This window comes from Bos mutus, chromosome 11, assembly GCF_027580195.1.
Source record: "Bos mutus isolate GX-2022 chromosome 11, NWIPB_WYAK_1.1, whole genome shotgun sequence".
In the NCBI taxonomy this organism is placed as follows: domain Eukaryota; kingdom Metazoa; phylum Chordata; class Mammalia; order Artiodactyla; family Bovidae; genus Bos; species Bos mutus.
In genome coordinates, this window is record NC_091627.1 from 79,326,903 (window position 1) to 79,341,057 (window position 14,155).

A 14,155-nucleotide genomic window follows, 5' to 3' on the forward strand; every position below is an offset into this window, starting at 1 on the left:
CCCTCTCCTTCTTCCCGGCACCCCCTTAAACAGTCCTCCGCCTTCTCTTCTCCCCTCTTCCCTTCCCACCATGGTCCTCCCCTTTTCTTCTCCGCGCGTCTCCTCTCCGCCCCCCCACCCCACCCCGATCCAGCACCTTCCTTGCTCTTTGGGCGTCCGCCCCGTCAATCACCGCCGCCGCCAGCCCCAGCCCGGCCCTCACCTCCTCCCAGGCTTTTGGAGAGCCTCCGGCTCCTGTCTCGGGCCGCCCTCCGCTCTGCGCCGAGCCGGGCGATCTGTCAGCGGAGCCGGCCGGGGGGAGCCGCCTGGCCCGCCGGGGCTCGGGTTACCAGTGACTGACAGCGTCTCCATGGCGAATAATTTGACTCCGACTATTGTCTGGCGCGGGCAGGCCCCGGGTCAGATAACCAGACCAATCAGGGCTCGGGCCGCAGCGCCTCATGCCCGCTTAGAATAATATTATTAAAAAAGCAGCGAGCAAGCTAGACGGGAGGGAGAGAGCGAGAAGCGAACGAGGGAGCGGCGGGCGGGAGGGCGGGAGGGCGCGGAGCATGCGGAGCCGCGCCGCGGGCGGCCCCCGGGCTTGGACGAGGGCGCTGGCTAGGCGCGCGGCCGGCGGGGGCGTGGAGCGGCGCGGGATCCACGGCCTGCGCGGGGACGTACTGCAGTGACTCCGAGTTTGCCGGGAGCCAGAGCCAGGCCAGGGGCCCCAGTCCGCCTCTTGGCTCAGGACGGTCCGGCGGGGAGGCGCCCATGCCGGACCGCGCGGCGCGCTGAGGGCGCGCGGGCGGGCGCGGGAGCAGCCGGCACCATGTCCATGCTACCCACCTTCGGCTTCACGCAGGAGCAAGTGGCGTGCGTCTGCGAGGTGCTGCAGCAGGGCGGCAACATCGAGCGGCTGGGCCGCTTCCTGTGGTCGCTGCCCGCTTGCGAGCACCTCCACAAGAATGAAAGCGTGCTCAAGGCCAAGGCGGTGGTGGCCTTCCACCGCGGCAACTTCCGCGAGCTCTACAAGATCCTGGAGAGCCACCAGTTCTCGCCGCACAACCACGCCAAGCTGCAGCAACTGTGGCTCAAGGCACACTACATCGAGGCGGAGAAGCTGCGCGGCCGGCCCCTGGGCGCGGTGGGCAAGTACCGCGTGCGCCGCAAGTTTCCACTGCCGCGCTCCATCTGGGACGGCGAGGAGACCAGCTACTGCTTCAAGGAGAAGAGTCGCAGCGTGCTGCGCGAGTGGTACGCTCACAACCCCTACCCCTCACCCCGCGAGAAGCGCGAGCTGGCAGAGGCCACGGGGCTCACCACCACACAGGTCAGCAACTGGTTCAAGAACCGGCGGCAGCGCGACCGGGCAGCCGAGGCCAAGGAAAGGTACGAGTAAGTAGAGCTTCCACACCAGCTTCCCCAGGGGTCGAGGGAGAGGGGGTCCCGGGACGTCTGCTCAGACTGGGCCCCTGATCCCAGCCAGGGCCCTGCTGCGGCCTGATCTAACCCGGACTGCTCTTTCGGGAGACCAGAAGATCAGAAATTTGTCTAAAGCGGGCAAAGCAATCGGAAAGTCATCAACTAATTCCCTGGTCTCTTGTGCGCAAACGTGGAGAAGCAGCGAGCCTCGGGGTCAAGGCAAGACAGTAGGCCTGGATTCCAGGCAAGGGGGGCGGGTACCGCAGGCAGAGCCTGAGAGTTCTCTGAAGGTCGGAGGGCTGAGGGGTTTGGCGAGGACTATTGGGGTTGCGGGTTTTAAGACTGCGTGCGAGAATTCACCAGCTCTTCCTGGAACTTTCCGTCTGCCTCACTCAGCAGCACCAGGCTGTGTGATTAGGGGTCAGGACTGGGATTGGAACTTGCCTGATACAACCTGGATGTAGAGGGGCCTAGAAGAATTTTCCTTGTCTGGATAAGGGGGTTGATAGGGAAAGCGTTTTATCCCGCATTGAAAGGACCAAGAGGCAAAAGGCTTGGGGAGGAAGTGTCAGCTCCCGGAGAGAAGAAAAACACATGTCCCCTTTTCTGCCTTGTTGGACCCAGCAGCCTTGGATTGCCAAGCCTTTAGCTCCTCTCTCCTTAGGCTCTACCCTCTCTGGCGGGTAGGTCGGTAGGTCTAGGGTGAGCTGAGAGCAACAGAAGGGCTGGGAGTCACCCGTCCTCAGGGAAACCTGGACTTCCTAAACTAGCCTTGCAGTTGACAATGAGGTCCCTGTGGCTTTGGTCTCTCAGAACTCCAGATCTGGAGGAGGAGATGGGAGAGAAACTGTGGGAACAGACTCCAACCTGAGTGTAACAGAAAAACAAGACACCTGGGGTCTGTGGTACTGGGTGTGTGCAGCCCAGAGTGAAGGGCGGGGGTCAGACTGGGGGTGCTGAACAGTGTAATCTGAGGTGGGGAGGAGGCTTCCAGCTGACCCTGGTCTCTAAGACCATGAGGGTGGGGTATCCACAGTTGTAAGGATTCGGCTCCCAGCCCTGTGGAAAGTCCTCTTCCAGAAAAACAGAAAGAAAAGGCCCTGGAAAGCCAGTACAGAGAGAATTTACCTAAGAATTCAGATTTCCAAATTTGGGTGAGGGGCTGTTGGTGAAAGACCCTGCGGGAGGGGGGTTCTCCCTGTGGAGGTCCCCCTCCAGCCAGACTGGCATGTATCCAGAATCCTGAAGAACTAAGTGCACAGGCCAGGCCCCAGGTGAAGGCGGAAGAGTTTCTCAGTTTCTAGTATGGTGGGAGAATCTAGGCCAGGATTAGCAACCGTCTTCCCTCTCTCTTCTCTCAAAAGTCACCCTCCACATGCCCAGCCTCAGGCCCCAGCTGAAGCTTCCACTGGGAGCTGGGAAAAGGGCATCTTTGCCCTGGGAAAGGGCACCTTTGCACCCTTCTGGCCTGGTTCCGTAGGCCCCACAGGGAAAACTCTAACGCGGCCCGACAGTTTGGAACTAGAGGGAAAAGACCCTTAGCTCTGGAAACCTGTCCCTCTGACAGAGATTTCCCTCAGGCAGAGGAAAGCAAAGGGAGATGAGGACCTGCGAGATTTCTCAACCTCAAGTCCTCAAGTGGACCCTCAGCCTAGAATCCAGGGTTCCTGACTCTCCTGGTACCAGTTCTCCGCAACAAACCCTGGCTTTGTGTTCAGCCAGGAGTGATCTGAAAATCCAGGCACCTTCTCTTCCTCCCTGTTCCTCTCGGTGACAACTCCATGAACCCTGCTCGCCTGCCCCTCTGCTCTGGAAAAGAAAGGTTAGCCACTCAGTGGGGGCAGGCATGGAGGGCAGACACACGGAGAGCAGAAAGGTATTCCTGAGATTAAGAGCTGGAGAGGTGGGGAGACAGAAATGATACCGGGAGAAAGTACAGAGGAAGAAATCGGGTCTGGAGAGACTAAGAGAACCAGAGCCCAGACCTGGAAGAGAAAATGGTAGAAACCGAAAACACCCGCAGGCTGCGCGCGGCGGCTCTGGCTCCCGGCGACACTGAGCCGAGCGGCCTTGGTTTCCCCGCTGACCCCGCTGCTTTGCTCCTGCTCTTGCAGGGAGAACAGCGAGAACTCCAACTCTAACAGCCACAACCCGCTGGCGGCGTCGCTGAACGGCAGCGGCAAGTCGGTGCTAGGCAGCTCAGAGGACGAGAAGACGCCGTCGGGGACGCCAGACCACTCGTCGTCCAGCCCCGCGCTGCTGCTCAGCCCGCCGCCGCCCCCGGGGCTCCCGTCCTTGCATAGCCTGGGCCACCCTCCGGGCCCCAGCGCCGTGCCCGTGCCCGTGCCGGGCGGAGGCGGCGCGGACCCTCTGCAGCACCACCACGGCCTGCAGGACTCCATCCTCAACCCCATGTCGGCCAACCTCGTGGACCTGGGGTCCTAGAGCCCCTCCTGCCTCGACGCGCTTGCCTTCTGGCCTGGGCGCTGGGGACCCAAGAGGGACCGTGTCCGAAGGGCGGCCCGCGCCGGCGGCCCCACCAGGTACTGAAAGGCCCGCGCGCTGAAAGGGCAAGAACTGCCGGCCCGGCCCGGGTAGTACGGATGGCTCTCTGGTTTAGTCTTTGTTCGGGATTTTTTTTTTTTTTTTCCCAACAAGTTGCTTTGAAGGTCCTTTGGAGGCCGGACCGGGTCTTGAACCAGGGAAGGGAATAAATTATACACCATTCTCCTACTCTTTCTCTCTTTCCCTGCCTTCTCCTCCCCTCTCTTCTCTCTCTTCCTTTGCCCTCCTTGCTCATTCGTTCTTCCTCTTCCTTCCCCCTCTTCCTTCCCCTTCTTTCTCTTTCCTCCTTTCCCTTTCTTCTTTCCCCTTTTGTACTGTTTCCTCTGTGCCTCTTACTTGCCACTAGATTTCTGTTACTCATGTCTGTTTTTCTGTCTCCTCTCCGCCAGCCTCTTGCGCCTCGCAAGCTGTACCCCTCAGTGTTTCTCCTTATGCCTGACCATCTATGTACCCTCCACCTATTCCTCACTTTCCTAGGCTGGGAGTGGGAGGGGAAAGAGCAAAAAAAAAAAAAACAGGGCCTTTGAACCTGGGCTTTCTCCAGAGGCCCTTCCCCAAGGTGTCAGCTTTGTACCCAGTAACTTAAGTGAAGGAGAACGGGCCAAGGAGCAGAAGCCCCTGCACGCCCCCTTGCTTCCAGCCCCTCTGTCTTGGTGAGGCCCCGCTATGCTCTCTTATTCCTCCCCGGACAGTGGCCACCCGGCTCCAAGCGGAGCGTGCCTCCGGAGCTGCGGACTTGCCGTCTCCCTGTTATGCCCTCATGTGAATGTTCTTCGGGAAATATTTCTGCTTTTATTTTATAATAAAATTAGAAATCATAAATATAAATATGGATATATACCATGAGGCCTGCCAGCCGGACGTGCAGCTGTGTCTGATTTCCCTACAGGGACTCAACACCCCGGGTGGATCGTTCTGGGCAGCCATGCCCGGTAAGTCCTGGAAACTGGGAGATGCCTTCCCACATACACAACCTATATCAATAGCTAAGTGAAGGGACTGAATACTCTGAAACCTCCTGCCCCAAAGCCCTCTGTCCCTTTTCTTGTCCCTGAAGCTCCCCATAGGAGTGAGGAGGGGGCAGCTGCTCTTGGGGACTCCTCTGCTCCCACCAGCCCAGCAGTGTCCTCAACCGACTCTTTCTTCACCTGGGAATGGGGGTAGGAAATGAGGGGCTGTGTGCGGAAAGTGGGTACATGTGTTTGAAGATGCCAAGGCTGGGGAACAAGTTGGGCCGTGGAGTTTTCCTAAAGGGCAGACTCCTTAGCGGTGAAAGCAATGCCCAGAACCAGGTGGAAGGCACTGGGCAGATTCGCTGGATGAAAGGGCAGCCGCTGATCCAGCCGTGAAGCCGGGATCAGGCGTGTGGCCATGGAGCAAAGGTCTCCATACTTCGAAATCTGTTGGTTTGGGGTGGAGACGAAGGGGCTTGGGGAGGAGGGGAGTCCTGGAGACTGGACAAGCCCAGCTCTTGGAACGCGTGTTCTGAAAGGGAACAAGCAGATGCCAGGACTTGGCTGGTCAGATCGAGGAGTCCCTGCCATGTGTGGTGCCTCTGCGGCCATAAATTAACCTGCACTGCCCCCTCCCCTCTCGGGGATCCAGCTTCCCCGCGCCCCATTCAGCGACACGTCTAAGCCAGTCCTGGCAGATCTGAAGCAGGCGGGACTCCTCGCCAGGGAATTTGTGGCTTTTTCGTGTCAGGTCTTGGGGGCTGTTGAAATGATACACTTGGCTCCTCTGTGACCAGGAGGACACTTCTAACTAGATCTGGTGGCCCTGGGTGAGAAGGGATGGAGAGGATGAAGCGTTCTTGCGACCCGTGATCCTGGAGCTCGGGGACTTACTTCTCTGGCACTTGACTCTTTGGTGAAATTACCGCTAGAGGAGAACCCTTTTGCGCCGACTTTCTAAATACCAAGGATCTTTCCCAGTAGAGACCCTTACAATTCCGGAAGCTGGGCGTCTAATTTGGAGCGGGAGGCTTTGCCCCAGACTTCGTTCTGTGCAGGCGTGGGGGTCAGGTTTTACCCAGCAGGGTGAGATCACATCAAGCACCCAAAGTTCCCTGAACCCCAAGAGGAAGTCCAGCCCTGGCAGCTCCTGTGGCCTCTCCTGGAGGCTGTGCTCTCTGCCGCCGAAAACTCAGATTTTCCTCGGTGGGAGTGGCCCCACCCTCGCTGCCTGGCAGGGTGTAGAGCTGAGGATCCAAAGAGGCTCGAGGGATAGAGAAGCTGTCTTGGGTCAGCCAGCAGGTCGGTGATTACTTCTGGAAGGGAGGAAAGACAGTAGTCCCTGGAGCCTGAATCACCCCTATTGCCCCCCATTTTCACACTCACAATCCCAGACAAATACACTCTACACCAGCTTTCACAAGGACACATACATATTTACCATTCAATTCACTGTGCCATGCACTGTGGTTAGCACAAAAACACTCACCCGCTCACACTTGGTGGCTACACAAGGAAATCCATCACACAAAACTCCATCACGCATATAGTTCACATGCACACGAACAGAAACAAACACACACAGAAACACACAGACACATGTCCTCAGGTGAAACACTCTCCTGCACAGATGTAAGTAGTGAGGTACCTACACAAACAAGCCCTTCCCTCACCGCTGTATTCATGCACTCGAACACAAACCTCTGCTTCTCCCCAGGAACCTGCATATCCACCCCCATAGCCAGTGCCCTTGCCAGCAGCCAGTCCCAGCACATAGACCTGCTGGGGCCAGAACACAGCCCTGAAGCACAGCTGGCCGGGAAAGCCTAGGCTGCAGGAGCTGTGGTCCAAAGAAAGAGATGATGCTAACCCATCATCTCCGCAGATGGTCAGGGCTCCCAGCTGCAGCACCCTCTCTCCCCAGACCCAGATGGGATCCATGGAGTTAGCTGGGAGCTCTGATTTGGCCAGTAGGGGGCAGGGTGCCTGTCTTGGAGCTTTATTCAGGCTTAGTGGTGCTACTTGTTGCAACTTCCTTTTCTCTCCGCCTTGGAAAGTTAAGCCCAAAAATATTTATTTAAAAAGGGAAACTATGCAGAAGTTCTGAAAATAAACCTAAGCAGCTACTTACCCACTGTATAAATCTATACAAGCCAGTCCTCCACTCCACACTCCAATAGACCTACCGCACCAACTGTACATAACTTTTGCACAGACGTTGCCAGGTGAATACAACCATTCCCTGTCCAGGCCTTCATCAAACGGGGTTCTCAATGACTTGTCACCCCTCCCCTCTGCCAGTAGTCACTGAAACTGAGAGTTTTACTCAGGCCACTTGAAGGGAACGCAGCAACTAGAAGCATGAGTCTCCCTTTCTGCTTCCCCAACCACACTTGCTGTTCATTTATTCCCAGCCAGGTCCCATACCCATGCACCCCTGAAGGTGAAACACTAATGAAGAAGGTAGAATTTAGGCCTTGAGAGCAGCTGGCCAGCTCCTCTACTTGGGGGACTTAAAAGCCGAGGGCTACTGAGGGCAGAGGGGAAACTGAGGGCTGGCTATGCTGCCTCCGCAGTCTCCTTCCATGCCGGGCACTCGGCAGCCCTCTCCAGGCCTCAGGTCAGGCCTGGACCTGATGTCCCGATCTTGCAGGGCGTCTCGAGGGAGTGACTCGTCTACCTAAGGAGCAGGTGGTGATGGTGTGCCACACAAGAAAAGGTTAAACAGAGCCAGGGAGATCTGGGGAGACTACAAGTCCACTCAGTCTTCAGTTTAACCCAGTCCCTGTAGGACACACCATTTCAGTACCTGACAAAAACAGGGACCAGTCAAGTGGGGGTACTGAGTCAGGACACAGGGAATTTGGCCTCCTGGATTCCAACAGCTCCCACCTCTTGCCCAGAAGGATGCTGGGCCAGAAGAGGGAAGCGGGCTTTGGACAGGCGATATGTGAACGTCCTCATATTGAGGGGTGGGTGGAGGACGGAGGGCTTGGGCTCATGACTGGGCCCCTTCGTTTTTTTCGCGTCGCCCATCCCAACGCTGCGGCTTAGGTACCCTTGGCATTCGGAGCCGACTAGGGAAGCTGGAGAGGAAAGCGACCCAGTGCGCGAGGATGTACTGCCAGACGTGAGAAGGCTCATAAGAGTGCGTGAGCGCCGGTGCGCCTTGAGACGGCAGCTCTTTTGAGTACATAGGTGCGTGGGTGAGCCACTGAGCTGCCCAGGGCACTTGGAGGAGCCCAGAATGCGGCTTGTAAATAGAGGCGCCTGGGGCTGGAGTAGAACCAGCCTCTCCTCTCGCGCCGCGGGAACCCAACCCTGCCCGAACTGGTCCTGATTCCTGAACCCACGGCTGGACGCAGGCAGCCTGAATGAGGAGGAAAAGAGGGGGGCTGGGTTGCTGCTGCCAGGCGTGGGGGGCGCAATGGAGCCCGGAAAGATCTGGAGTCCCTGTGTCAGGGTCAAGGCCTCGCGTGCCTCTTCTCCGGAGCCTCTTCTCGAAACTCCGTGGGTCCCTGTGCGGCTGAAACTCAAAAAAGGTTTCTCATGGGTTGTGGGGTGGAATCGGAGAGGAGAGGATCAGAATGGTGCCCTTCAGAGGGGTGAGTTTTCCCTCCGTTTCTCGTCAATCACAACAGCAGGGTTGCTCCCGCGCTAGGTGAGAGACTAAATAAGACCATGTGGATGCGCCAGAAGAAAGACCCCGACAGGCGGCCCTAGTCGCCCCCAAAGGCTCCCTTTCTTGAAGGGCGCACAAACCCGACAGGCTGGCACAAGGGACGCCTTCTTTAGGATGCTAGCAGCCCTGGCAAAGGCCAGGGCTAAATCCAGAACTACCGGCCGCCTGGCCCAGCCGGAGTACCCCGTGCGTCCTCACTGTTTGACTAGCCCGAGGCGGCTGGGACTCTGGCAAGCTGCTACGGGGCGGCTGAAGCCTTCGAAGACCCAGCCGCGCGCTTGATGCCAGGCCCGGCGCGACCGGCTTTCCCAGACAAGTGACCCGCGCGCTGCTGGAGATAACGCGAGGCTCTGGGGCCTGAGCTGCGGGGAGCAGGGGCCCGCGGGACTGGACAGCCCTTCTTCTCTGGACCTTGAGCTAGCGGCGCGAGTAGGCCCAGGAGCCGGAACGCTTGGGACGCGCCGCGGGCGATAAAACCATGCGCAACCCCGCAGCCGTCCGGGCTCGGGGCTGGGGGGTGGGCGGGGCGCTTCAGCTCTGCAGGTCCAGAGCACTCAGGCCCAGCTAGCCCAGGCCTGAGATCCTGTAGTCTGCAGGCTGCGTTGCCTCGGTTGCCCCGGCCGGGGAGTCAGCCCAGTCGCCCGAGGTCCTGTAAAGAGAGCGACGGGTCAGACAGGAAGGCGAGAGCAGCCGCGGGGGCGGGCCTTGCAGAGCTGCAGGCCCTCGACTCCCTTCCTTCAGGGTTTTTCCAAGGATTTGTGTTGGCTTCCCAGGCAGGACCTTTCTTTAGTTCCAAAGCTCATTGCTGGCAGCATCATCCGGGTAACTCGCCCTGGGCCATGGAGACGCGGCTCGATGCTAGTGACTTCCCTAGTGCCCAGAGTAACAGGTCATACTTTTCCTTTCTTGAACGCTCACTCCACATCAGGCACTTTACACACCTGGTATCTGTTTAATTCTCACAGAGGCCACACAAAGAAGCTATTATTACTGATACATGAAACCGAGACGTCAGGTTCGGGAACTTGCCCAGAGTCAGACACGTTTACAGCGGTGGGACCGGCATTTGAACTTGGTCCTTGCCAGTATGCAGCGCATGTTTGCGCGGGGCCAGGGATTGGAGAGGCGCCTGGCCCCGGGGTCCTCGGGTGGCCGGGGGTGGGGGGGCGCAGATGCTTCCCTGGGGATCGGGGCAGCCCTTTGCCGCGGGAGCGAGCTGCGGCATCGGGGCTCGCAGTCCCAGTGACCCGCCCAAGTCCGGTGCAAGCGTTTATCCCTTCAACCATCAGCGTAATTACCCCGTTCCCTCACTTGAGCTCTTCTAGTTTTGAAGCACCATCGAGTACCACCAAGCAGATTTCGACCAGCGCAGGTTACTAGATAGAAAAGATAGAACCTTGGGATCCTAGGGTCAATCTGCTGCCACTTCCCTCTTCGCTCTCCTGAGACTCCGGCCTTGTCTCTGCCATTCTGATAGGGACAGTGAGGCTGATTGGGGACCCTGAGGGCTGAGACCAGAGTCTTGGGTGGGACACTCTCCTCTTTGTCCGCTTCCAGCCCCACCTCCATTAATCCTGTGCTGCGGACAGGGCTCTCTGGTGGGCTGTAAATAAAAAGCATCATTCACTTAACACAGGTTTAGTGCTGGGGTGCAAGGAGATTAGTAAGGAGGCGGAGTCCAGACACTATTTTTCAAAGACCAGAGCGCATCGGACCCATCCCAGTCCGGCTCCTCCCCTGCTTCCCCAGCGCACACCCTTCGGGCCCCTCTGGAAGCCCCCATGCCCTTCACCCGTGAAGCAGTAGATGGTGCAAGCGCTCAGATTCCACCCGAGCTAGGTGATTCTGTCAGTGTCAAGATAAGGTGTGTGCAATACCCTGTTGTCCCCAAGCAGAGCCATTGGCGACCCTGAAAAGCTGCCCGAGACACCTGAACTGATGAGGGAGATTGCTCGTCCAAGTGAATGCATGGGCTCAGCTTAAAGCCAGTCCGGTATGAGTCACTCCTTCGTTCTCCTAAGGGAAGAGCAGGCCCTGGTGGGACGGGCTAGGGAGCTGAAGGAGATTAGAAACAGGGCAAGGCAGAATCGTTTCTAAAAGCAAAATAATGTAGGGATTGCTAGGGTTTGTCCAGTCTTCAGTGGGCTCGTGCTCTTTCTTCTGCATTCTGTTATTGAGGTGGCTTCTTGAGTTTGGGGAAAATTGTTGTTCAGTCACTAAATCATGTCTGACTCTTTGTGACCCCGTGGACTGTAGCACTCCAGGCTTTCCTGTCCTCCCTATCTCTGGGAGCTTGTTCAGATTCATATCCATTGAGTCAGTGGTGCTATCTGACCATCTCATCCTCTGCCGCCCTTTTCTCCTCCTGCCCTCAATCTTTCCCAGCATCAGGGTCTTTTCCAATGAGTCAACTCTTCGTATCAGGTGGCCAAAATATTGAAGCTTCAGCTTCAGCATCAGTCCTTCCAATGAATATTCAGGGTTGATTTCCTTTAGGGGGAAAAAGCAGACACCAAACCAGCCCAAAGAATAGAGATTGTTCCCTTGGGATTGGGCAAGGGTGCAGAAAAATGGCCACCATCATGGAGCTCCAGATGCTGCTACAGAGACTTAAATGTATCTCAAAATCAGAACAAACCATCCCTGAAATCATTCAAAGGAATGCCTAACCACTGAAAGAAAGGGATCTGTTCTGACAGGCCACTTCCAAACCTTCCCCGGAGGAAGCAGGCAGAGCTGAGAACTTGAGTTTTGGTCTCTCACTGGACCTGTCAGTTAAGGCTCCCAACAAATGAGTTGTGAGCCAGAGATTTCCACAGCAGGTGAATACTGAATTTTGTGGGTGATCCCCAAAGGGATGTAGCTTTTTTTTTTTAACTGAAGAAAATGGAGAGTCAAGAGTTCTATTTACTCTGAAAGACTAGACCTTGGTGTCAGTTCAGAGCTATAGATAAAATCAAGAGTTACTTTATCATTTACTTATTTCTTTAAAGAACTAGGTTAAGCAATCACCCTAAAGGCAGATAAATATTTAGTAGGAATATTAAATAGACAAGGCTTCAGAGGAAGGATGAAGGTCCAGAATGGGTGGAGCCAAGACACAGTATCCGGGGTTAGGCAGTCCTCCTTCCCTAGAGATCAGGAACCAAGAGGGGGCAGGGAGGCACAGGGAGGTAATGCCACATCACCCAGAAGCAGCTGGAATGTGTTGGGCACCAAACTTGAGACCAGGAAAGAATCAAAATGTCGCCATACCTGGTAGCTATGTCAACAAAAGTGTGCCCCAGGCTCAAAGTCTACCCAACACAAACCAGCTTCCAATTCAGTTGGAGCTGAGGCAAAGCCCAGGAAAAGAGACTGTATTACCTATGTTTGTAGACAAATCCCCAAACAAGAGTTTATTTCTCATCCACATTCATAACAGTCTAGTGGAACATTTCTGGGCAACAGGTGGCTTCCCATGGGGTGGTTCAGGGACCAAGCCTTCCTTATCAGGTGGCTCCACCCTTAGAGTCTTTTGTATTCAGTTGCCATATGGGTAAGAAGCATGAAAGACAGGCATGGGAGGGGTGGGTGAGGTGAGAGGGTTTGGAGTGGTACACATCACTTCCACTTGCATTCCATGGAACGGAACTTAGTCATTTGATCAAGTAAACTGCAAGGGAAATTGTGAAAGGAAGCTACCTGTGTGACCAGAAAGATATCCCAGGAAACAGATTTACTGACTTTTTATGGTTAGTCAGCCCTCAGTGATTTTAAAGCTGAGAGATCTGTAAATTTTCCCTTTGCATGCATCTATATGTATTTTTTTTACAATTATGAGTTAGAATACTGTTTTTTGTTTTTTGTCTTGCTTGTCTTGGTTTTTCTGGGGTGAGGAATACACATGGAGATACCACTCTTACATTATAGGTCACTTCACTTCTCTGGGCCTCAGTTTCCTCATCTGTTTCATAGTATATTAATTAGGGCAAGGTTCAGCTAAACGTGATTTAAAAAAAAAACCCAAATCAGAGTCGCTTAAGCATAATAGAAGATCATTTCTCTCACAGATTAACATCTATGTAGGCAATCTAAGATTGATGCAAACCCAAGCTCTTCCTACTTTGTTGTTGTCTCTGAAGAAGTCTAGACATTGACTTACAAGATGGGCACTATAAATCACCTGATTTTATAATTTTTGTTTACTTATTTGTGACTGTGCTGGGCTTTCTCTAGTTGTGGAGATCAGGGGCTACTCTCTCGTTGCAGTATGTGAGCTTCTCATTTCAATGGCTTCCCTCATTGCAGAGTCCAGGCTTTAGAGCACGGGCTCAGTAGTTGTGGTACATGAACTTAGTTGCCCCTTGGCCTGTGGAATCTTCCCGGACCAAGAATTGAACCTGTGTCCCTGCACTGGCAGGCGATTCTTAACCTCTGAACCACCAGGAAAGTCCTAAATCACCCATTTGAAATATGCTCAAAGAGCTAAAAGAAACTATATCTAAAGAACTAAAAGAAAGCATGAGAACTGTGTCACACCAAACAGAGAATATCAATAAAGAAATCAGAACTACAAAAATAAATTATATAGAAATTTTGGCATTGAAAATTACAATAAATAAAATGAAACATTTTTACTAGAGGGAGTCAATAACAGTTTTAAGCTGACAGGAGAAAGAATCAGCCAACAAAATTATCCAGTTTGAGCAACAGAAAAAAGAATGAAGAAAAATGAACAATGTCTATGAGACCTGCAGGGCACCAGTGAGCATACCAACCTAGGCATACTGGGAGTTCCCTGAAGAAGAAGAGAGAGAAAAGGGCAGGAAGACTATTTGAAGAAATAATGGCTAAAAACTCCCCAAATTTGATGAAAAACATTAATTTACATATCCAAGAAGCTCAATAACCTTTATGTAAGATAAATTCAAAGAGAGCCACACTGAAACATATCATGATCAAACCATCAAGACAAAGACAATCTCTTTGGATACACTGTATCCAGAATCTTAGTTCCCCAACCAGGGATCAAACCCACACCCCTGGCAATGGAAGTATGGAGTCTTACACACTGGATTGCCAGGAAGTCCCAAGAATCTTTTTTTAAATTGAAGTTTAGTTGCTGTACAATATTATATGTTATAGGTGTACAATACAGTGATTCACAATTTTTAAATGTTATGGTCCATTTATAGTTATTATGAAATATTGGCTATATTCCCTGTGTTGTACAATATACCCTTGTAGCTTACTTTGTACAGAATAATTTGTGCTTTTTAATCCCCTATCCCTGTCTTGTCCCACCTCCTTCGCCCCTCCCCACTGGTAACCACTAATTTGTTCTCTATATCTGTGAGACTGGTTTTGTTGTTGTTGTTCTATTCACTAGTTTCTCCTATTGTTCAGATTCCACATATAAATGATATCATATAGTATTTGTCTTTCTCTGTCTGACATTTCATCTAGCATACTACAAGTCCATCTATGTTGCTGAAATGGCAAGATTTCATTCTGTTTTTATGGCTGAGTAGTATTCCATTGGAGAAGGAAATGGCAACCCACTCCAGTG

At 54.0% G+C, this 14,155-nt stretch overlaps 1 protein-coding gene across 3 annotated transcripts in view; it reads left to right on the forward strand.

Moving 5' to 3' along the window:
• Positions 1-558: 558 nt before the first annotated feature.
• Positions 559-14,155, forward strand: part of SIX2 (SIX homeobox 2) — a 38,977-nt gene continuing 25,380 nt past the window's right edge. The window contains exons 1-2 of one of the 3 annotated variants that reach the window (XR_011466088.1): positions 559-1,377; positions 3,519-3,947. Coding sequence is in view for 2 of the 3 variants with exons in the window: in XM_070379645.1 (XP_070235746.1) it covers positions 812-1,377; positions 3,519-3,849 (897 nt within the window). In the remaining variant the exon portion in view is untranslated. Of the gene's footprint in view, positions 1,378-3,518; positions 4,808-14,155 lie in introns of those variants that run through there. The other 2 variants (XM_070379645.1, XM_005903297.2) reach the window with 2 other exon arrangements.